The sequence below is a fragment of the Oreochromis niloticus genome, linkage group LG4 (genome assembly GCF_001858045.2).
Source record: "Oreochromis niloticus isolate F11D_XX linkage group LG4, O_niloticus_UMD_NMBU, whole genome shotgun sequence".
NCBI lineage: Eukaryota > Metazoa > Chordata > Actinopteri > Cichliformes > Cichlidae > Oreochromis > Oreochromis niloticus.
Window position 1 is genome coordinate 25,154,664 of NC_031969.2, and position 24,792 is coordinate 25,179,455.

At 39.0% G+C, this 24,792-nt stretch overlaps 2 protein-coding genes across 4 annotated transcripts; one reads left to right on the plus strand and one right to left on the minus strand.

Annotated features, from left to right (window-relative positions):
- The first annotated feature begins 1,302 nt into the window (after positions 1 to 1,302).
- rmi2 (RecQ mediated genome instability 2) lies at positions 1,303 to 3,411 on the plus strand. Its single transcript, XM_003442058.5, has 2 exons — positions 1,303 to 1,737; positions 2,324 to 3,411. The coding sequence occupies exons 1-2, from the start codon at positions 1,449 to 1,451 to the stop codon at positions 2,473 to 2,475; spliced, it is 441 nt and encodes a 146-aa protein (XP_003442106.1). The 5' UTR covers positions 1,303 to 1,448; the 3' UTR covers positions 2,476 to 3,411.
- Positions 3,220 to 23,789, minus strand: zc3h7a (zinc finger CCCH-type containing 7A). 3 transcript variants are annotated; one of them, XM_005468799.4, is made up of 23 exons: positions 23,600 to 23,788; positions 22,234 to 22,336; positions 18,529 to 18,568; positions 18,118 to 18,321; positions 15,857 to 16,015; positions 13,687 to 13,767; positions 12,415 to 12,468; positions 12,289 to 12,328; positions 11,850 to 12,193; positions 11,510 to 11,762; positions 11,380 to 11,414; positions 11,146 to 11,290; positions 10,848 to 11,006; positions 9,512 to 9,717; positions 8,922 to 9,022; positions 8,593 to 8,774; positions 8,371 to 8,444; positions 6,301 to 6,437; positions 6,113 to 6,218; positions 5,881 to 5,989; positions 5,657 to 5,790; positions 3,923 to 4,086; positions 3,220 to 3,831 (listed from the first exon to the last, which is right to left on the minus strand). In XM_005468799.4, exons 2-23 carry the CDS (start codon positions 22,299 to 22,301, stop codon positions 3,642 to 3,644), a joined length of 2,985 nt encoding a protein of 994 aa, XP_005468856.1. In that variant the 5' UTR covers positions 22,302 to 22,336; positions 23,600 to 23,788; the 3' UTR covers positions 3,220 to 3,641. The 3 variants fall into 3 exon arrangements, with proteins under 3 accessions (XP_005468856.1, XP_013125056.1, XP_005468857.1); XM_005468800.4 differs by having other exon boundaries at positions 3,642 to 3,831; positions 6,301 to 6,434; positions 23,600 to 23,789; XM_013269602.3 differs by lacking the exon at positions 13,687 to 13,767.
- Between the last annotated feature and the right edge of the window lie 1,003 nt (positions 23,790 to 24,792).

A 24,792-nucleotide genomic window follows, 5' to 3' on the forward strand; every position in this document is an offset into this window, starting at 1 on the left:
GTCTGGAATAGGCCACTGCAGAACCTTTAAAGTCAATCCTGTGCAGTTTTGGCTTTCTTGTTGCGGGTCATTGTCTTACAGACAAATAAATCTCCAGAGTAGCAGCTTCCTTGCAGACCGCAGTGTGTTTTCCTCCAGGATTTTGCTGTTATTAGCCCTGCAGTGATGTGAAGTGCTTGCCTTGTATTAAACAGCCAACAAAAAGTTTGATTATGGACTCGAAATCTTCAGACTTTCTAACCCTTAACTTTCAAGAAAAAGTTACACAGTGAGGGGTGGAAGTGAAGCTGAATCTATAAACCACATTATGCAACTTTCTCAAAATGACTTATTAGTCTTGTCATAGCGGAGGTGAGTTGCATAAATTCTAGTAATAAACTCATTTGTCATGATTATTGTCATGTCCAGAGTGGCATTATGTAGTGTTCATTAGTCTTCAACACTTTTTGGCAGATTAATAAACAGCTCTGTATTTTTAGGAGGTGAACAACAGCAGTTGTTTGTATTTTAAATTAGTATTAATTTGTGGTTTTTCATTTTGTTTATTCATTTTGTATATTGTGCTGCAGTGTTTTTCACAGTAATATTAATCAGCATCACTCACCCCTATAATATGCAACTAAAGCAGTTGTTGAGACCCCCCTCCCATGTGGCTTTAGTGAATATTGTGCTGCAGTCAGAGCTATTCCTGTGCATCCATGGAGTATGCATCTGATTTAAAGAACAAAATGAGCTGCTCCTTGGACTCAGATGTACATGTTTTTTTTCTTGGTTTCCCTTCCTTATTATTTTTGATTAAAGTATCACAACCATTATAATGAAGATGCATAAACTGAAGTCAAATCAAACACAAATTCAGTTTAACAAATTGTTTTAAAGCCATGTTTTGCAGCAATCTTGCATAAATGGCTATCAGTATTTAAAAGAAAAACAAAAATACCAAAGGAGACACTTTCTATTTTGTCCATTTAAATTTTTTTTATTTTTTTAATATAGCTTCAGGATTGTCGGATTGTAAACATGCACTACTATACATTTCATTCATTATCACAGTTTGTCAGACTGTGATAATAGAGGATAGATTTCTATACAAGTTTTTAGCTCTTTATCACAGCAGACTAAAACTTTGTAACATTCACAAATGGACCTGATGCCCAGAGATCCCCTCTGTGATGCTTACAAACAATACGGATATGACAGTTGGACTAATTAAATGTGCTTTATCTGTGAATTTTCCCCTCTATCATATGCTGGCTCCTATTCACCTGTCTGTGATTGAAGTTCAGTTTTGATGCTTTTACTCTGAAGGAATCAGGCGAGGACGTATTTTATTGCCGGAAAAGAATGCTGCCACGACTTCCGGTAAATATTGCGCTCCTGGGGAGGCGGGAAATGAAAACGCTGTTGCAAGTTGTCCATCGCTTGAAGGCAGCAGCAGTCTGTTAGTGATGTCCAAAGTTGAAAAGACAGACGTGGAAAGGACACGTCCTCCGCCTGTTAAAGTGCTGTCGGGACAGCTGAGGGCGGCAGGGAACTGGGGCACCGCTGATAGCGGGGCCGGCTGTGTAATTAGACTGGGCAGAGGACGCTCTTTGCCTGTCTCGCTGGTGTGGATGCAGGGGACTGTGCTGGAAGTCCAGCAGGACAGAGACACCGTGCTGCTGATGGATGAGACGGGGACTTTCGTTGTTCAGGGTGTTAACAACATCCCCAAAGGGAAACCGTGCTTGTCCCAAGGTAACTGACCCAGACCCAAGCTAGATTCTGTTTCAATCCACACAGAAGCTATAATTAAATTACCTCCCCCTAAGAGAACAATTAATAGCTATCAGGCATATATACCGGTAAGTGAAAATAAACTGCTTTTGTTACTCAGTCATTATTATTGGGACCAATTAGAAAGGGGACGTACATTGTGTTTGGGTAAAGAGAAAAATATAGCTTTGTAAAAAAAGAGGATAGGCTCTTTTTTTTTTAATTTTTTTTAATTACAACTAAAACGTAGAACTACTATTGTTAATGAACTCAGACCTGTATTTAAAATTCTAATAAAGTTTTAACACAGTACAAGTTCAAAAGCTGTAGTTGAACAACAATTTTTAAATGAGATCATTTTCACTCCAGATATTAGTGGCCTGTTATTGAATTAATGAGAATCCTGGTTAATGTCAATGTTTTCATCAGTGCACAGCTTGTTAGGCTGAAAGGAGAGCATGAATCCTAAAATCTGTGGCAGCAAGCCGACGGATTTCTCTCTCCAACCACGATTTACCTTTGAAATCACTGTCGGTCAACAGTTCACCACTTGCTGCTGTTCTTACAGGGAAATATGTCATGGTGATGGGCATCATTCAGGCGGTCTCACCAGAGCCAGTCATCCGTGCAGTGAAGATGGCAGACCTCTCAGAGCTTGCTGCACTTCACAGAAGGATGTGGAAGCTTGAGGTGGATGACTTGCAGCAGGTGCTGGCCTGAATGCTGGGCTGAAGTGCTCCTCCTCCTGTAGCTTGTTACATACTACTGAAGTGTCAAATGTTACCTCAGCAGACTTAAAAGATGACTTTCCTGTCTGCTGGACTTGTTTGATGGAGGTCAAGTGCTTAAGTGATTAAGAAAACTGGTGTGTGTGGCTCCTAATCCAAAGTTGTCACTGGAGTTTTTTGATCAAGATGAAGTTATCCACCCATCTTCATTGTATTTAATAGTACTGTTTTGAGGTTTTGCCTCTTTTTCAGATCAAATACCTTTGTTAACCAAGTAAACATGGTCGAAAAAAAAAAACTTTTCAATAATGCTTCAGTTCTTTATTAAAACACTGCATCAGTATTGACATGAGTTCAAAACTCCCCATTGTGCATAAAGCCATCACTGAGGATTGCTCTGAACTTGTGTTTAATGTAAATGAAGTTTGTAGGAAATGATTTTACTTCAACTCTAACAATGTTACCTGACAACATACAGGCTTGTAATATATGGACCATTATAAGACAATACAATAACCAACAATGTATGAAACTGCTCTCATAATGATTACAGTGAGATGGACACCTTTTCTGTATTTAGTTACAGGAATTGTGCATGTGTATGCTTAAATAAAAGCCATTTCAAAACGGATTAAAAAAGGAGCTTTATTTGGTGTGGTGCCCATTACATTGGTAACACTATTAGATAAATGGAAAGTGAAGATGACCTATGTTTACTGATTAAAATAAAAGAATGTCAACTCAACTCTTTATTTAAGTAATTGATACTTAAAACAGTAAAAGGTCATTAACATACAAACTGTTTGTGGGGAAAAAAATTTTTTTGTTTAGGTCAACTGTAAGAATCTGAACATGACTCTGATCAAGGTTTACTCATGCTTCCCCCCTCCCCACCATTTTCAGGTATGACAGAATGGTGCACTGCAAAGCTTCTGGAAAGTGTTTTAACACTCAGTATTTGCTTTTAATGATAACACTCCTGTAATTCTGATCAGAGCAAACAGCCACCATTCAGGGGGCCTGTCCTGTATGCCCTCCTTTAAAATCATGCTGTGATCAGGCTATTTCCTGTGCACGTCAGAGGCCCTCAAAGATGACCTGATTCGAGACTGAATACTGCATCATTTGCAAGTGTGCATGAATATTGTGATCACGTCATTATTTAATGTCTTTAAGCAGAAAACTGTATTTTCCAAAGTCATTGTCATTTGGTGCTATAAGATGGTCTTTTGTGGCTTTGGCAAGTTTCATCAAAAGGAATTCCCTGCGCTCCCTCCATTCTTTTAGTTCCTGCTCCCCGTGAGCCAGCTTACACAAGTCATCCTCTGTGCACGTGCCTTTGAGGAACCTGCCAAAAAGTGACAGCAAATGTCAACCATCGAAAACAATCAGACTCGTAACAAGACACATATAGTACACGTTGTGTCTGATAAACCTACCTCTCACAAACTTTGAAAGTGCCTGTGGGAAATCGATACTGCCAGCAATTCTGATCATCCTCAGAGTTGAAAACTCGTTCTTTGTGTTTTTCTGAAGTGATATGCTGCTGCCACTGCTTCTCACTGTTGCAGTTTTTACCACAGAGCCAACAATGATTGCCAGCCTACAGAAACAATTTCATTTAATTAATTAACAAATAAATACATTTTAGAAATGTCATCAAAATATGCAAGGTAGACACACTAGATCCTACTATTTTCTGCTTCATCAATAAATAGCACTAAAAACAGAATAACATTGTTGTTAATGAAAACACTTTCATGAAAGACAGGATAAATGATGGATTTAGCTATCATGGTATCACCCACTAGTTGGTGAAGCCCTGTTACATAAAACTTTCACACTGGCCATCTTGTTCAATTAAAGCTGGATGCGACGAGTGCCGTCCGAATAGGATTGTAAAACCGTATGCTAATTGGCTAACACCTATTCAAGCAGAAACCCTGGATAATTGCCACTATGCTTAGAATAAGCAACATTTCCAAAAAGAACTTAATGTTCTATACATTAAAACTTAACAAGTGACAGAGCTTGTTAAACTCGACAAGAACACCTTTACAGAGGTCAGCTTGAGGGATAGTTTTCCATGGACTTCTACAGGATCTGACCTTTGACCTCATGGCCAATAAATAAAAAGGCACATTTAACGAAATTCGGCACTGGCTTTGCTTTCATTTAAAAAAAATTAAATAAGACATTCATAATTCAGGATGCATAATTAAGGATGTTGCCACTGAACAAAGCCTCAATTACATTCCACTGAATAGGACACAAATAGACTTTCTGCTTATAATTCTGAAGTGTGCTGCCTGGGGCGCATGTGTAGCTAGTGCATTATAATGTAAATTCTTTATATACGAATCCACACGGCCACAAAAAGCACACAGACATCCACATCCTCATAACTCAGTCTAGTCTGATGACTAAATTTACATCACACAGACTTTAGCGATCACATGGACGCAGAAAATATAATCCTGGCCCCAGAGTACTTAAAGTAAGCGCAGGCTTGTACCCCAGTCCCCACATAGCTATTCCTCTCAATTCTACCCCAAACTCACATTGTGTTTAAGGATCTATGCCCAAGTATAATTCTCACCATCTCAGCTCCCATCTCTATCGCCCATTCACTCTCTTTTTCAGACACCCCTTCCAAGCGCTCATGAACACAATGAGATTCATAACTTTATGCACTCTTTGGCTTAATTTGGGCAATTTCTGGTCTTCTGTTTTCACCGAGGAAAGCGTTCCATGCTTGGGCTTGGTTAACCTTCATACTACGTGTCGCACCACACCTGGGCCCAAAATGAAAAGCGAGCCAGGACATAATGCACAGCGATCAAATGTATTCTGGCATGTATGCATCACTCGGTCCAAGTACACTTTAGTGTACTAGTCGATTAAAAACTGCCACCTTATCTAAAAGGCAGAACTCACCAGGAAACAGGAATAATTAGGGACAATCTAAAAAAACAAGGTGAAATAGCATCCACACAAATACCGTGTTGTTATACATTAATGAAATTAGAATGATTAAACTACCAGGTAGTGTATTTTACTTGCAAATTAGGGAAAGAACCAAAATTTAATAGTCTAGCTGCAAACATCCCTGAGCACAATATTAACTAGATGCCTCTGAACTACATTTCATATCCACTAACTTGTCAACTCACCACTTCCTCTGCGTAGTCAGTTGGCATGTGGATCTGTTTCCCATTCTCCCTGACCGAGTTAGTGGAAGTTTCATCACCCCAGCCAGGCCTTTGAGACTGCAGCCATTGCTCATAAAGTTGATCCATATCTCCAACTAAATGAGGGGATAAAATGTGTTTGCCACGTCACATTCACCAATTAAATTTTACACATTAAGAGAGCCAATCGCTTCAACAAAACTCACTGTTGTTTTCCTTCATGTAGGTCCAAAGGTCTCTTTCTTCCACACTGTGAGCAAATGTGCAGTTCCCAATGTACTGACACTTCTTGCCAGCTGTCACATGCATGCAAATCTAAACGGAGACCAGAAAACATTTGGTCACCATTATTCAAAATCTGTTCTCATTAGAAACACAAAGAATGAATATTTTATATGTCTGGCAAATACAAGATGGAAAATGGTGCTGGAAACATACCTCAAATTGAGATGGGATGGGTTTTTTGGTTGGAAGCGGTCTTACAGTTGTCCACTTTTTCCTTTCATGGGAACTTACAAGCACCACCCGCCTGTCTTTTGCCCACCTGAGACAGAAAGACAGCGTGACTCAATAATGACATATATTTTGTAGTAGTCCCCCACATACAAAGACATCCAAATACTTACGTGTGTCTTGCCTTGGCTGTGCAATACTTCTTGTTTTTGTCAGCTTCACTTAGTTGGCCGTTTCTCCAGCACTGGCCACAAACAAACATCATCTTCAGATTCGGAGGCCCAAATCTTCTCAGTGCACTGGGAAGCTGCTGATTAGATTTTAAAGGACTTGTTAAAATCTGTGACTGAATATAAATTTCCCCTTCGCAACAATGAAACAACTAAAAGAATTAAATAAATGTATATAGTGCAAGGCTAATGACAATGGCAACAGCTTAGAGTGGGGAAAATAATTACAAATTCAGCAGCAGATCAAGTAAGTTGGCTCACTTACAAGGAAATGAACAATGTGTCATGTTTGTAGTACTGTCATTTTAATGGAGGGAAAGAATATCTACCAAAAATCCATAAAAAACACATTACATATAAGTTATAAACTGATTTGGATATCACTGAGTAAAATAACATTTAATCCCCAAACAAAACATCTTGCAGCTTGGTGGAGAAACCCCTGTTGCAGCCTCTTGTAGTTGGTCACCAGGTTTGCACACATCCCAGGAGGGATTTTGGCCTACTCCTCTCTATAGAAACTGTCTAAATCCTTTAGGTTTCTTGGCTGCCGGTTGGCAACTCAAAGCTTGAGCTCCCACAGATTTACTATAGGATTTAGCACTAGAGACTGGCTAGGCTACTCAATGCAGGAAGACCCATCCACTATCCATCTTCAGTGCTCTGGTTGAGAGAAAGAGGTTCTCGTCTCGCCTTCTCTTAGACACTTAGAGGTTCACTGGCAAACTTAAGACAGGCCTGTACATGTGCCTTATAGAGCAAGGATGACCTTGAGGGACCTGAAAGATTTCAATCCATAATGGTGTAGTGTGTTACCAATGCTGTTTCTGGTAACTGCAGTTCCAACTGCCTTCAGATTATTAACAAGCTCCTCCCATTTACATTTGGGCTGTTCCACCAACATGATCATCCTAATCCCATAATTTCACCACCAGTTGTCACCTTCCCATCAAGCTTTTTGCTGATAGTTTTCCAGCCTTGTGCAGGTCTACAGTCTTGTCAGTGACATCCTCTGACAGCCCTTTGGTCTTGGTGGTGGAAAGGTTGTAATGGAAGACATTTCTTAGCCCTTTTCCACTAGTACTTACTTGATTTAAGACATTTTCCATTACAACTGAGCACCAATTAAATGTGCATGGGGTCGTTATAGCAACGTAGCTGAAAGTCCTATGATGTCATTTGTATGCAACACAAACACCACAACAATGGAGGGCATCCAGGAGATGGCATACCTGCTGGTTGGTGTATATAGGGACCATGGTGTTGTTTTTTTGGTAGCCATTTCCCTTGTTGCCGGGTTTCAAAAATGGCTGTGTTTTTTTTCTTTTCATAAAGGAGACGCTCTCATGACTGATCGAGTGACGTCAATCGGTGGCATGCGGTCACATTGTCAGACTGCCTCAGATTGCTTGAAATCCCAGCCAAGTAGGTACTAAAAAAGGTACCTGGTTCCAAGTACTATCACCTAATGGAAAGCCCTTAAAACTGAGTTGAGTTGAGTTAAGCTGAGCTGACCCAAGTACATACTAGTGGAAAAGGGCTCTCTGTGAGAGCACAAGTATCTGTAACTGACTAAATGGCTGTTTGCCTAATCTGTGGGAGTCAGAATTCTGTTTGGGCTGTAGGGTATCAAATACTTATTTCACTCAATGACATGCAAATCAATTTATGCAATCGATTTTTTGTTTGATTGAAATTTAGTCTCCATTAAAATGAATATACTATATAAATTAGAGACTGTTAATTTCTTTTTGAGCAAAAAAAGAAATTCAGCAGAGCATCAAACAATTACTTCCCCCACTGTAACTTTAATTCAGAGCAAAAATCTGTCTAAAATATAGGTTCTTCATTTCCTTACTGTTAAATGTAAAACAGAAATGTTTTACACTTAACCATTAAATTCATATGTCAGAGACAGGAATTTTCCTTTGGGATCAATAAAATTTTTCTTATTATTATTTTATGTATGAGAATGAGAATGTAGAGAAAGGAAAAAACAAACACTGGTTTTACCTGAGCTCCCTGCAATGAAGCGGTTGCATTCCAAAACTTATTAGCCTCTTGGACAATGTTTTCGTGAGTGATACCTGTGTAATCCAGAAAACCAAATATACATGTAATTTGATTTATATTTGGAAACATAGCATTTAAAATTAGCATCTTTTATGGGAAAAAGGGAGCATTTCAGACGCAATACCACCCAGTTCTTGTATCATTTTCAAAGAATAGTCTTACCAAGCTCATGCTGCATCATCCAGACCTTCAGCTCGATGAGGCTGTGGGCGTAGAAACAGTCATCTTCTCTCACGCAACCGTACCGGACTTCGTGGCGACAAAGATCCAGCTGGCAATGGGGACTCAAGGGTCTTATTTTGGAATACCGGACTGTATTCTCTTTCAAAATGTGGACCAGGCACCTTCAAAAAGAAACAGAGTGATCTGATAATTCTTATATATTTCCAGAATATCTTCATATTCTAAGATCTAAACACTGTAAGGGTAAATCCTTTAAGTCACAAATAAAATGAAGATTGTTTCATGTGCTGAAATGGTGATTCACTTACTTATGATCTTCAAAGTCATGTTTTGTCACAGGATGAGAACAAAGTGAAGGGTCATCTTTGTTGGTCTTGCTGATTATTCTGGGTTTGTGGTCAAAGCACACCTGCAGAACAGCACATTTCCCATAAAATATCTGTTTTAGGCATTAAACTAACAAGACAATAAACTATATATACACCTTTATGCTATACATACTTTGATAACCTATAAAACGTGAGCAGCAGAAAAAGTTTCTCGCATTCCATTCCAATGAAAATGAAAAAGATATTTACTGCTGTGGTTAAATGAGCCAGTTTATTCATTTCGTAACTGTCTGCATTGTTTTCTGCATTTAACATATTTGAGCAAAAGAATCAATCTACAACGAGGCCAAAGATTTTCTCCTCAACTCACAAGGAAAAAACAAAATAACATCAGAGGATGTTTTTCCCCCTTGAATTTGTATGTCCAATTACTTTTAAAACACTGAACCGAAAATATTAATTTTTAAAGCGAAGATTTGGCACTTCCATATAACTTAACCAGAAGTACTGGTCCTGCCTTGCATACATCCACACTAGTTTTGGATAAGACACAAAATCAAAATACATACCCCACAGAGAAACATGAATATCCCATGATGCTCCTGCAAGATCTTGGGAACAGTCAACCTGACGTTGGAGTTTGGGCCAAAAGGATCGAAGAGCAGTTCTCTGGAGATAAATCCTTTCCGCTCCAGAGTCCAAACATCAATTTCTTCTTGGCAGTATGCAAATGTGCAGTGGCCAGGATACAAGCAATCTTTTCCAACAGCCACCTCTGCAACACGCAAGGTCACGTTTTATTATCATAATGAGTGCTAGAAGCAAAGTGTCAGTCATAAAGCATGTTACAGGTGTTCCTCTGGAGATAAATGTGTACATGTTCTGTAGGGATAAGTAGGTAAACTAAAACACAGGAAATAGCAGTGCTGTTGCATGATTTTTTCCTGCCTTGCTTTTCTGAATGAAAGGTACAGAGAGGGAATGGGGCATATTGTTGTTGCTCCTTTAAGCCAGAGGCAGACTTAGTCACAGAGCTGAACTGACATCTGTGTACATGAGAAAGCCAGTGAGGGGGGACATGCTACACTAGACACTGACACTGTTGTAATACACGTCATGCCTCTGATTTCAGAATGCTGGCATGCTTTCTGAAAACACACACTGGGACAGCATTACACCACATTTGTTTGTGTCAGTGTAAACAAGCAAAGAGGGAATGCGACCTACTAAGAGGGATTTCTTATCTTATCTTATTCAGTCTCTGTAAAAAGGTGGTAAACGATTCAAGTTTAAAGTGGGGCTTTTAAGCTTTTCCTTATTTTCTATGTCATGTTTACAGTTAAAATGGTGGATGATCAAATAAAATACAGACCAAACTTCTATTTGGGAGTGGCAACCAATCAGAAGAAAGTTTAAAGACAGCGTAGTCTTAAAGGGAGAGGAGCAAAACTGGCTTGATTAGGAATGAACTCGTGAGCTTGGTATATGATAATTAAGGGTTATTTTGCCAAGTTATCAAACAATAAGAATGTGGAGCTGAAAATGAACATAATAAAATATGCCCACTGTAACAAAACAAATGTGCAAAAAGAGCTTTGATAATTCAGATAATTCTTGTCAAAACAAAGGTAAATTGATGTTTTGATTTAGTGAAAGGGTGGAGAGCTCCAGGCCTCAAGGACCGGTGTCCTGCAGGTTTTAGATGTGTCCTTGATCCAACAGCTGATTCAAATGGCTAAATTACCTCCTCAACATGTCTTGCAGTTCTCCAGAGGCCTGGTAATGAATTAAGCATTTGATTCAGGTGTGTTAACCAAGGGTGATAGCTAAAACTTACAGGACACCGGTGAATGAAACAGGTTGCGACAAAGGAATTTACAATCAATAAATCAATCAATAACTAACCTTTGCAAATGTAATAAGGTCCAACATATTGAGTTTTTGTTGGTCTGGGTCGAATGAGCTTCCACGTTTTGTCTGGCAAATGCTTGATTCTGCCAAGTAATACATCCTTTTTGCATTTATGGTCTTCCGTATGAAGTGTGTAATCCAACACACCAGGCCCTGTGAATAGAGAAAATATGAAACAAGTTACACCAAACCCTACTTCCCATCCCATCCTCAAAGACGGTGACAAATTTGAGCTTACAGCAGAACAAAAAGCAGACAGTTAAATAAGTGTACTGTCAAAACAATTCCTCACCAGTTTTGACATAGCACACTGAACAGGCTTGTTTGAATTCATGTGTTTCAGCTAGGGGGTTCTTTGCTAAATCAACAGCAGCAGGGAGGCCTTTCACATCAGGCATACCCACAGCCATCCCCATTGGGGTGTCATTATTGTTGATCTGTAATAACAAAGAAAAACAATGTGATATGAGCCTGTAACAAAGACTGAACTGATGATGGTTCGATATTATTGATAAACAGTAATTACCTGTGGAATGAATGCACTTGGAGCATAATCTGAAACTGCGACAGTAGGAGGGGAAAAATGCTTATTTGTGTATTTGATACAGATGGAGAAATAGTGATCTGAACCCAAGTAAAGAGGTGAAGTAGCATACCTGGTTTATAGTCTGATATGCTGAGACTATCCAGAGAGTCCAGTGGTGGTGAAATGGAGTCAAAAGTGTCCATACCAAAATATGCACTTGACCCCGACTTGTGATAGAGAGGCGGCAGCGTTACAGTGCACTGATGTGGACCACTGGGGAGAAAAGGGTGGATGTGCGATGGCATCAGGAATGCACTTGACATGGAACTGCCTGAGGCAATACTGGCAGGTAAAGGAAGAGGCCCCTTCACCGTAGGAATAACCTGACAGAGGAGATTAGGGAAAGTCACACGTCTGTTCAAATCTAAACTCACTGTCGTATTTATTCGCCAGGGATTCTGCTAACTAACCATAGTAGATTCGGGGCCAGCTTGGTCCAGAAGATCATCTAGGTCGTCCCCAATGATGTCCGTATCAAAATCTTGACTAGTATCAAGAATTGGGTAAGGCTTACTGGCTCGGCACCCATTTACGAATGTGAGCGCAGGGAGGGGATCGGACGTGGACGCAGACACAGGCAGGGCGACGGATTCGAAGCCCGGAGGTTCAGATGAGGGGACAGATGAAATATTGTTGGTAGAGGGGAGTTCATCCACCACTGCTTCATTCAGAGGTAGGTGCACTGCCACCGGAGGTTGGATGGGAGCTGGTCCTGGATTCAAAACACTGCTATCCTGGGTTAACTGAGGCACTTCTAAAAAACACATAACAGGGTGGACAGATTGAGTGACTTTAGCCCTGGCATCTTTTGATATGCAAATAAAAAGGTTATCAAGGACCGAAACTTACCAATTTCTATATTTTCAACCGAATCTGAGCCATAAGAAAACTGGAAAATACAAATTGTTATTGATCACCTTGTGTCTTGAAAAACTACTGCTACATATTTTCTTTTGTGTGGCTGAGGTTGCTTACCTTGTCACATGACGCATCTTGATAACTTGATCCTCTCAAAACATTCAAGGCAGGCTGTAAAATAAATAAATAAAATCTTTTTATGAATTCACTTCCTTATCATTCGATTAACACAGCAATTCACTGAAAACCACCTCCACGAATCAGAGTGGTTTTACTTGTTTTGACCATAACCGGGGACCCATTATACTCCAAGCTCTGCATTTAATTTTTGGACAGAGCAGTTTTAGCTCCTTTTCCTTTAAGCAAACTTTGTTCTGAGTGGCTATTCCATTGTAAACAGAAAGTCTAAACAACAGGTGGTTGGGTGGAGTATGTGTGTAGAGCAGGTGTGGGCTCACAGACAGGGACAACTGTCTCACAGACAGGGACAACTGTAGTAAGCAAAGCAACTGATTAGCATCAAATTAAGCCAAAAGTTGTAAAATCTGACTCAAGATCAACTTTTAGTGCACTCTGAAGCCTGAGCTTTTGGATTGCAGGGATTACATGTTTATGTCAAATATTTTTGCTGCCTCTTAAGTCTGACATCATTATCCATTTCCAGGTCCAAACTCAAACAAACACTGGAGTTAAAAATTGCCAATAAAATGTTCTGTGTGGTTCCTCTCCCACGTGTTACGATAAAGTTTAACATCCAGGTATCCATGAAAAAGGGGCTTTACAGGATTTAAGTGTAATGGAACCTGAAGTTAGCAGGAAGTTAGCTTGCTAGTTTCCATCTAAAGTTGATCCACCTTGTTCTGACTGAGGGATTTCTAAAAAGCAAACTTAAACGTGCAGCTCTGCTCTCTCTTTGAACATCAATGGAGACAGAAAACTAAACAGGAATGGAGGATGAACGGCAAGTTTTTCTTAAAGGTGAGTGTCCCTGTTGGGCAGAGACAAATGCAATCATATGGCAGTGAAAGAGATGCTGAAAACAGACCAAACTTCAGTCAAGAGAATGCCTGTGATGATCGATCCACAACACAGGGTTAGTCATGCACCTACTGAGCCTCAGAGATATTCTTTTGTGAAGAACAGTTACATCACAGGGTTTTAAAAACTAAGCCTAAAGATGTGACGCAGATGAACTGTGCTAATGAACAGCTAAAGAAGCATACTACAATCACAGGATTTTTTAAGGGGTTTGTTTATAAATAAATAAAACAATATACAGGGCATTGCAACGTGTAAAAAAAGAGAACAGCCTTAATGAACACAGTTGGAGCTTGGACCTGGAAGCAGGGTTTGTATGTCATTGCTTAATAAGCGGATATACATCCATACCTTACTCCTCACATAAGCTTTACGGATTTTCAACCCCAAAGTTTTGGCAAGGTCCTGAGTCAGCTGTGTGACACTGGAGTCCTGGGGAAACAACACAGGACAGTTACTGTCGTTGATTCTTTATGTTTTACAGCTATTAATAATCTCCTACATGCTATTCATGTTAAATTAAGACTTTTTTTTCTCTCGAAATCTTTCGCTGCACTATTTCACCAACCTGGAGAGTCTATCTAAAATTAAATCTGACAGATACACACCCCCCCCTCCATTCATAGTATTCTATACAAATACAGGGCAGAAACATGGTGCGATGGTGTAGTTGAGACCACTACTTTATAAAGCAGAGCTTCTTAAAGCACGGCTGTAACACAAAGCCTTCCTGACATTTTTTGTATCCAAGGTTACATTTGCAGTCCTTCAAGCAAAGAAAATTTCTGTACCTGAAATGTGTACAGAGGTTAGGGGAAAAAATGGGTGTGGGTGGAGGTAGACAACAATCTGACTACAGACCAAATTTTCTTCATTTTTTATATTATCTATGATGATTCAAAGCACGCATGTAGAATTACTACTTTTATACCTTTACTACAAAGATCCAGTGAATGTAACGGCACATATTCATACTTACGGTATGTGGTTTATATAGCACAATACACCTTTTATGAAACTGATCTCTAACTCTGACTTACTATAACAAAATCTTTAAAATCTCTGACTGCAAAATACTCCTACACGATCAACAGTTAAGCAGACAAACTTGGCATATAGGTATGTCTGCCCCTGAAGGTGCTTCTATGTCATATAGGCCATGTGGCCAAGCAACCACCTACCATTAGGCTAAAATGTCCAATTACTGGTGATTTATGCTTCAGTTACTTCATAACCTCAAACTCCTATAAAACCCTATGGTCTCTGCGCTGTACAAAGTCTACCTGTGGAAGTCTAAAGCAGGCCTTTGTTATGGTCAGGTTTTTCTCCCCTTCAGGGACTAACAGTGTTGTCCCTCACGCTTTTCCACATCTTTGTATATTTCCCTCGTATACCACAATTGCCACGATTACCCTTCAAGAATTTGCTGACATTTGTGAATCCTTATGTTGATGCTATGGTTGCTATTCCTTATATTGAGATGATGATTTTTATCCTCTCACTGATAAATTCAAAAACTGCAGCAAAAAAACAGATAGAAATGCATGGGAGGAAACAAGGATGAACAGGCCAATGACAATATTTTGAGGCTGTGCCAACTTGACATGTAGTTACATCTCTCGGGCGGTGTACGTAAGGCTATGCCGTTAGAGCGGTTTGTAGTTACGACATAGATACTGTATTTTTCCTGCTGAAGCATAAATCTCCAGAAAGAAGGGAGACCCAGGGGGAAATAAAGCTCCAGCATTTTATTTATTTCTATCAGCTGGGACACAACCACAAGATAATTAACACAAAGCACCAGCACAAACATAAATACCTGCGACAATGTCAGCCATTTATGTAGGTTTAGTTGTAAAGAAAACTGTAAAGACTCCCCACAGAAATCTAAGTCAGGCCTTATTAGCATTTATGCACTCATAACACTTAAAGCACAGTATTGTTTTCATTTCACAACATTAAGTATGAATAACTCATTATCCATTTGAATCCCATTTTATTTATATAGCGCCAACATTAGCCTCAAGGAGCTCTATACTGTAACAAAGACCCTGCAAGAACACAAAGAAACAAAGAAAACACCAACAATCATATGACCCCCTATGAGCAAGCGCTTTGACAACAGTGGGAAGGAAAAACTCCCTTTTAACAGGAAGAAACCTCCAGCAGAACCAGGCTTGGGGAGGGGTGGCCATCTGCCATGACCAGTTGGAGTTCAGTGATTTCGCAACATTTGGAAATTTAAAACTTCTCCTGAACTGACATTTGAGCACTATTTGTAGGAAAGGAAGAGAAATCAGTAAATTAAGATGGCAGAAAGCAAAACCGATAGCTAATTATCTAATCACCGGGGTATATCAGTCTATGAAACTTTCTTAAGTCCCACTCATTTGCTAAAGCAGTCATTTGGTGTATCCTCTATATATATCCAGTACGAGAATTACTAGCTAACTTATCCACGGGAATCCCCAGGAGAAAAACAAACAAAAACACAAGGGGGGGGGGGGTTGGGCCTCCTTACCTGAGGCACTGCTAGAGAGCATTTGGCAACAGCCTCATAGGCCTCTTGATGTCGCCCCAACTCTTTCAAGGCTTTTGCTTTTCTGTACAGAGCTCTGTAGTTGCCCTCATTCAACCGGAGAGCCTTTTCACAGTCTTCTAGTGCTTGGTCATAGAGTCCCTATGGAAAAAAACATGTTACAGAGTAAGAATAGTCATACTGAGGCATGGTCTGTGTGCACAAAACAAAAGTTTCCTGTGTCATAAATTGACATTACATGTTCAGTGAGTTGACTCAGGTAAGGGTGTGGTGTGTTGTTTTGCCTCCTTGAAGACAGCAGAGTGGTTTTACTGCCATGTAACATCACTCAATACAGGCAAACACACTAACAGGAAAGTAGGGTTGATTTTCCACCAGTCTGATTTACTGGAACCCAGTCTCTCCCATTACCAAGTTACATTTTGATGCATGAAACCTACACCTTTCTGGTGTATTGTTATACGTTTTCACCTAGTTTCAAATGGATTTAATACATGACATACACTATAATTTATTATCTTAGAGCAAGACTAACCATTTCAATTTAAATCAAAGTTAAAAGCAGCACGTGATCACTGTCCAAAATCTAATCAATCTAGAATGTCAGCTTCAACAGTGCAGCACAGAACTCTTGGATGTGTTTTTATAAAGACCAAAAGAATGAATCAGATAGATAAGATAGATAGATTGATAGATATCTATATATATCTATATATATGGCAAAAATCAACCTGGTTATCAAAGTTAAGCCCCCAACCCCCTAATGTTAAGGGGTGTCAAACTGGAAATGCAAAGTGTAGCATTACAGCGAGTTAGCAATTCAGTTAATATTTGAAAACCTTTAGTTACACTAATGCACGTTTAACTGGCAATGTACAAAAGAACATGCAATAGCAAAGCCAGGTAATGCTTCACTTTAGTAGAACTCCTGGGACACTCAGGACAGTGAAATGGTACTCTGAAGCCAGAGTTCAAGAATTTAATTCAGATTTTATTCTAACATTATGTCAATGTCAATGACAGATCATCTGTTTTATACAACAGAGATAAAATAACTTGTAAGAAGCCCTTAAAACATAACATGGTCATCACCATCCACCTCTACTAATCTGTAACTTAAAACTGTGTTTTGTGCACTGAATGGAAGTTGCAGGAGCTTTTATTTTTGTTGACTTTATCACACAATAAAGTCGATTTTCATTGCTCACTGTTTGATGCAAAGGTGAAATGGTTACTTTTTGGGTAAATGTCAAGTTTTGCAAGTCTATTTGTGATTTTCCTTTGCATTATACTCATGGCAATGAAGAATCTTCACTAGCTGAATGCACTGATTTCTGTACAGAGCGAGGAATTTAATTCCAGAAGAGATATGGAAAAAAACTACATGTTTTCAGAGGAGCTAAGCACAGGGTTAAACAGGGGGAAATATAAACCGTCTGTACCAGCTATCATCACGAGGAATGCGATGACCCTGGACAATATCATGGATGAGCTCAGAGCAGTGATTAAGTCCCAGAAGGAATATGGTGAGTGTAGTATGATGTGTTCCAGAGAGACATTGCTACACTTTCTGGACTGCATTTAGACTGTGCCGAGCCTCTGGAATGTGTCCATCTTACTTACAGAGGAAACTTTCTCCTGTCAATGCAGTCTGAATTCAATCTGAACACACTGTTTGTATTCCTTCACTACCAAATTGCTTTGGCAATCAGTTGAGCAACCAAATTTGGCACACAGATAAATCTTAAACCCATGAAGTTTCTTATTTACATGGCAGACAATGACATTATCATGCTGCCTAGCAACCACATACCACTGGGTTAAAATGACCCATTTCTAGCATTTATGCACCTAAGAAACCTTATTAAAGCATTCTGTCATTTTAATTTCATAACATCTCTTTCCATCCACAAAAGTTGAATAGTGCATGACGTATGTCATAGCAACCACCTACCAACAGACTACAATAACAATTACACAGCAGAGCAGGGGAGCAACAAAAAATGGGCAGTAACTATATTTAACTGTATTATCTCAATATGATTAAGTATATCACTTTGCCAACAGCACAAACAGACCAAACAATAATGTAGCTTGTTTTTCACATCCCAAATTTTAGTACAGTACCTTATCCTTAGAGTTTTCCTTTTCACCATTATGCATTTTACTAACAAAACTAATATGTAAATTTTAAGAGCAAAGTTTGAAAGTGACTTGTGATCAGTGTCGTGCTCACAACTTACCGGAACAATATTTAGGTATGCTGCAGCTCGATTTGCATACAGCTTTTCTAGTAAACCTGTTTGAACACAGATATCTTCTGATTCAGCATAATCTGCTATATTCAGTGCTTCAGTATACATCTCGATGGATTTTGTCCATTCTCCTTCTCTAAACACGTCGTTTCCTTCACCAAAAAGGTTCCACACAAGGTCCTTTATGAACACCTGGAAAATTTTAAAAATCCAAATAAAACAAAACATACAAAGTGCAGTAATATAGTAATACGTCTTTACACAGATGCATGAAATTACATGTTGCCTTTTATTTTTTTACCCAATAAATTAAAATGACGTCAAATTTGTTTAACTCAGATCAAATTTTGATGGAAGATGAAAACTGGGTCACCGTCCATTCAAATTTACATTGCTTACCTCATACTGCTCCTGACTCCCAGGAAACGGAAGGGTTGATCTAAAAGAAAGAAAATAAATGAAATTACAAAGTGCCAGCCATTAAATAAATTATGGATGTGTGAGAGACTGTAAATTACATTAATTGCACTGATTTTGTTTTCTTTTTTTTTTTTTAAGTAAAACATCCTAAAAACTGTACTGAAACCAAACCATCTACTGGTTTGGTTTAAATCATGTAGTTTACCATTAGGAAAATGTACACAATGACAGATCATGTTTGTACAATTTAATGTGACAAGAAAATGTAAACACTTCTGTTAAGTGAAGCAACACTCCGCCTCAACTATATAAAGACCAATTAGTGCCTATGTGCATATTCAACCACCAAAAGCCTATTCTTAGCCATGTAAACCCTGTTCATGTCTATCTCTTATTACATAATAAAAAAATCAAGCATTGGGTCTTTCCCATACTTCGTAATGGGGAACAAAATAGTAGGAATGCCTCAAAATGCAGTCCAATTCAACCCCACTATGAACCTCAAATCCCATTAAGATTAGTAAACACTTGATTTTAAATGTCAACACTAATGAACATTATTATATATGTGAAGGCATGTTATGGCAGAGCTTTCATATTAGATCAGATCAGATGAATGCATACAACACGTGTAATATTCTTCACTAAAAAAACAAAAACAAAACAGATCTAAACTTGATGCACTGGGAGAGGAAAGCGTAGTTGTATGAGACATTGGTTCAATAGGTTGGTGTGGGTGCAGGTGCTGAGAGCAAAGACAAGTAAGTCAACAACCCATTGTGAACAAGCATTCACCCTTGAGAACAAGCATTCACCCTTGTATATGTGAAAATTATCTATCAATCAATCGATCGATCGATAGTCTTCCTGTATTGTTAAGTTATACTAACCAGTAGTGACTGGCAGGAAGTAAAATTGTATTATGATTCTAATCAGGGTGCGGTTTATGTCACAATTTATTGTTTCTAACAGACCAAATAAAATACTGATCTCTGACCAAGCAGTTCACAACCTACATTTCATTTAGAGGTCAACACAGACCTACAGTCATTATCAAGCTTAATATCATCAACACATCAACAGTCATCAATTATTTGATGCAATGTTAAACTAGCTGGATAAATTGCTACACTAAAAGGTTCCATTGTGCCATTAAATGCTATCATGGAAAAGTTTTTGTTTTTTTTCTCAAAGGCTGTTTTCCACTTCAGCTGCTGCCTGGTATGTAGAGTTGCATTCCTTCTTTTAAACAGTGGACTAGGAGGGCGATATATTCTAGGCAGTCCTTTCAACCACGGCATGATGAGCTCCTCTGCATACAACAAAATACCAGTTCGCCCATTGTTTTTGAACAATTAAGTATTTAATGATTCTGTGTGAACAAATCTAAGTGGCAGACCTATTTCATTCATCTTTGTCAACTTTACACGCACACTATGAAACAGTGACGACATTCACCATAGTATTTTAAGTATCGCATTTGTTTTAAAACAAATTGCCCTTGGTGGATTAGATGAAATGAAAAGCTAAACTGCTTTGCTCAGCTCTAAAACAATATGTGGTCATAAAGGAATTCTGCCTGATGCTTGAATACGAAGCTAGAAACAAAACTGAAGTCTCTCTGACCTCCAACTGATCTTAATAACCCAATGAGATTGTGGTGGACTGTTAGTTACTGTTACTAACTGTTACTGTTAAAATGACAAGATTTTATTTTCACTCTGTTCCTTTACAATCATTCAATGGGTATTGTGTTATATGACTAAGTATTTTAAGTAGTGGAGTTTAAGTATTCGGGGTCTTGCTCATGAGTCAGCAGAGAGGGGAGTGCGAGATCGACAGACGGATTGGCGCTGCGGCTGCAGTGATGCGGACACTGTACCAGTCCATTGTGGTGAAGAGAGAGCTGAGTGTAAAAGCAAAGCTCTCGTTTTACTGGTTGACGTCCCTACTTTCCCCTACAGTCATGAGCTTTGGGTAGTGACTGAAAGAACGGTACCACAGATACAAGTGTTAAAAATCAGCTTTCTCCCTTAGAGATAGGGTGAGGAGTTAATCCATTTGGGAGGGGCTCAGAGTAGAGTGTAGAGCAAAATTAGTGTAATATCATATGATAAAGCCATGTGCTACATGCTTAAAACCTCAAGAAATCTTTGTCACCTAATTTGTTACTTAATTTATAGGCATACATATATGTATATATATATTTATTGTTCAGACAAGTTGTGTGACAGGATTACACTGTAGGGGGTCATCAGGGATGTCACCAGAATCAATACTACTTATGATTCCATACCAACATCCACAGGCGCTGTATGCACAGAGGTGGCAATTCTTCTGAAACTGAAGAAGGCTACAAGTGGTCTAATCTAGCCAAACATGCTGAAGTAGAATACTAGAAACAAAGCCCACAAGCACAGGGAAAAATACAAATGGGACAGCAAAAACTACACGTGGAAGATGGCAAGTAGTGCAGCTCTGCTCCAACTCAAGAAAGGCAGATTCAGCTATGAGAGTACTCTGCATTCAAGGGTGGCTGACAAAGGGATGATGGTTCACTCTTAAAAAGCAGTGTTCAAATAAACCAAACCTTCCACGACAGCAATACTGCAGTGCACGAACATTTAAAACGCCAGCACCCTGGAGCTGTGACGTCAACTCTGAATGGATCAGATTTAGGAAGTTAAGTTAGTGCATTGTGTTGATGTCTCATTTATGTTAATGTTTGTACGATAATGTTTAAGTTTTTACAGTAATGTTTATGTTAGCTTACCTGTCGGAAAACTTCTCAGCATGATGCTTGCTAAGCGAACACTATGTAAATTTTGTTAGCTGATGAGTGATACGCAAGAGTAAACAATTAAACAGAAGTAGCCACACTCTTAAGTTTTTTCCCCTCCCCTCACACATTAACGTTTCTTCTGAAAAGTAAACGTCTTCCACCTATCGTTAGGTAGTTAATCTGTAGGTTGGATCATGTCAATAATTATTTAGTTTAATTGACATTGAACACTACGCCATCTGAGAAACTATGATATATAACTAAATTTCTGATAAGTACCTGTTTTTTCTAATTCTGTTTTACAAGTATTAAGATGAGTTTCCAGGCTTTGCACCTCTCAAATGGCTCAAGTAATGACAGAGAGCATCTTTAGGATGGTTATCGGCAGCTGGGAACATCAACATTAACATTAACTTTTCGTCCATTTTAGATGTTTAGCAATCCTGACACGTCAAGTGAGTGAATAACCTACTAAACATTATTATAAGTAAGCATAGGGTTCTAGCATAAGTATGGCAACTAACTTCAGTTCAGGAGTGAGGAGAAAGAGGATGAGATACCAATGAGCAGGAGAGAGTAGTGGTGAAGGAGCCAGATGAAGAAGAGGCAGCGATATAAATATGTAAACAAAATACGAGTTATTGGATGTGATCTCTACCGGTTATCACATCTAATGAGGCAGACAACTCTTGAGCAATATGCACATGACATCACATGCAAAACCATAATAGTATGAAAAACCACACTTTCACAGACCTAATTTTTTTTATGTATAAACAAACCAATAACATGATTATCAGATTATCAAAATAGTTGCCAAAGCGGACCAAAACTAACTAATAAATGGGCTAAGGAAAACAGTCACACACTGAAAAAAAAAAGAAACAACCAGGGACACTTACTGGATGAACTGGAGGCCTTTTTGAATCTCCTGCCAGCGGCTCCTTCTGTCCAGACACGCTCCAGACATGTTTGCGTGTTTTGTCCCTTTTACTTAGTCAGCACCTGAAATTGTAGAGTATTTTAAAATGACAGGTGCAAAATAAATAAATAAAATACTGCTCATTATTGACTGGACAAGGGCAGACTGTACTAACTAAAAAGCTCCTTTGCTCAGTGTTAACATTCAGTATATGATTTCAACTTATCAGGGGCTTCTTTGCCGCTTGCCTTCAATTATTTCTAGCTTCCGCATTTAGTAATGACGACATGCTTTTAGTTCCGGAAAGTAACGCTAAATATTTTGTTAGCTTGCGAAGTAATAACAGTAACAACAGAGCAGATACGGGTTAGTATAACGTTAAAGAACGATAGAAAGCTACAAAATCTACACACCTGAAGAGTTTGACAATAAGCAGAGCCGTTAGGACCCATTTAAACTTAGCATCTGAAATCAAGCGCTCCATCATCGGACAGCTCATTGCCTCGTGTAAATATTTGGGGTTTGTCACGAATTTCATCAACAAAGAATGCACACTGTGTGCTAAACAATGTGCGTAAGTATTCGAGCATTTATCACCTTCTGACAGTACTGCGGCCACGGCGCATAAACCCGGTAAATGAAGCAGTCAACCCTGGATGCTCATAGATAACATGATATCAGGTGTCATTTATAAACATTTTCAAAGGCACTTCTTAATTGTGGTTGCTAATCGGAAGGGAATATGGGCTGCTCCCGAGTCATGCGGACGGTTATACTAGCTTTAGACAGTCACCCGTTATGTTCCATTAACTTAACGGTCGGACCAAAATTAACTTTATTATTGCAGTGCTTTTGTGTTTAGACACGTTTTTTTCTTCTTCTAGCCACTAAGCACTCTCCTCTATATGAAGACAGCACAGTGTGGAGAATACATTCATTTCAACAAAGTTTTACAGGAGAGGAGGGAAAGCGCTTCGTGGATATGTCCGATAATGGGCGCATAACAGTTAGCGCACGTGTGTTACCCGCGGCCAGGGACCGTCCAGTTCTCACCAGCCATCATCATCGGCTAGCAAATATTAGCAATTTTCATACTGTTCCAAAATATACCGAAGTGATACAACAGACGTCTTCTATGGATGCTGGAAACACGCGGACGTTAGCAAAAACACGACGCTACTCGCCTAAGTTTCTAGGAAGTAGACTGAACCTAACAAAGCATAGGCATGCCTAAGTTAAACTAGTTCCTCAACGCAAACAATAGCGAGGTGTAGCCGTTTAGCTGTAGCTTAACACACAATAAATATCAAAGAAATGGATAAGAAGTAGCTGTCGTTCACACTTACATGAATGAGCCTTTATTCCGCACAAACCTTACATCGGCTATCTAAAGGGAGGGAAAGTGATTTTTCGTTAAAGCTAAAAGAACTTGGCTAAATGTGGGATATCGCTGAAGGCCGCCCTTTGCTTCTTTTTCTGCTCTGATGCAAGCGAGCGCAAACATCGAGTCCATTAGCTCTGGTGCCCCCTACAGGCGCTGAAAGGTTGTGGCAAGTAGGATTTAGGTGTGTGGCGATTAATAATAACACAAAACACGTGGATATTTGTTTATTCTTATTAGCAACAACAAATAATAAAACAACAACAACAACAACAATAACCTCAACAATATCAATCTGCTTAGCACTTTTCATTTTTATTGTTATGTTTAAGTGTTTGTCTTACAGTATGTAAGTCTTGCTGTTGTGATTATTATCAAATGCATTAAAATATACATATAGAGAAATTATAGTTACCTGTATAATTTGCATATAATTCTACAATATATTACATAATACATTGACTGATTCTTTTTTCTTTCTTTTTTTCCCCTTCTTTAAAATCCATACATGGGGCTCACCCTAATTCTAAGATTGTCAGTACTTCAGACTCTCTCTAATACATATACATTGGCAAGGCACCCAGTTTCAATCTCCTTACAATCTACAAAGCACAACATTTCAGACCGCTGAGCCTGAGGCATCCACAGCTCCTCTCCATCAACTCTTGTGCAAATCTTTCTTTGACAGCGCGTTTCCTCCTTGAATTTATCAGCACACAGAGCATTTAAAAATAGAAGTGTGGCTCAAAAACTAGAGGGAGGAGCCCATAAGAGACTTTCGGGTGATAAAGGTAAAATAAGGTTCATTTTTTGTCGGAGCAACCTGCAAACAGCTCAGGTTGAGTGATTAGGAGACAAAGCTGGACAGGCAAGGTTGGGTATACTCTGGACATGTGCAGAGGAGGGATGGTGGATATGTTGAACAAAGGACATATGGAGCTGCAAGGCAGGAGGAAAAGAAGATAAGCACAGAGATTTATGGAAGTGGTGAGAGAAGATATGTAGATGATTGGTGTAACAGAGGAGGACATTAGGGATAGGCTGGGAACAACTTGAAAGAAGAAGAAGAAGACTAAAAATCAGTTTAAAAAATATGTTACTCCACTGTAACTGAAAAAAAAGAAAAAAAAACTATTAGTGTTCCACTGCTTCACATTG

Coding starts and splice junctions, on each gene's coding strand:
- rmi2 (XM_003442058.5), top strand. CDS start 1,449: ATGTCCAAAGTTGAAAAGACAGACGTGGAAAGGACACGTCCTCCGCCT. Junction 1,738..2,323: donor GAAACCGTGCTTGTCCCAAG/GTAACTGACCCA, acceptor CTGTTCTTACAG/GGAAATATGTCATGGTGATG.
- zc3h7a (XM_005468799.4), bottom strand. CDS start 22,301: ATGTCTGGAGCGTGTCTGGACAGAAGGAGCCGCTGGCAGGAGATTCAA. Junction 5,990..6,112: donor CCATCCCATCTCAATTTGAG/GTATGTTTCCAG, acceptor GTCTCCGTTTAG/ATTTGCATGCATGTGACAGC. Junction 4,087..5,656: donor CTGACTACGCAGAGGAAGTG/GTGAGTTGACAA, acceptor TTGTTTCTGTAG/GCTGGCAATCATTGTTGGCT.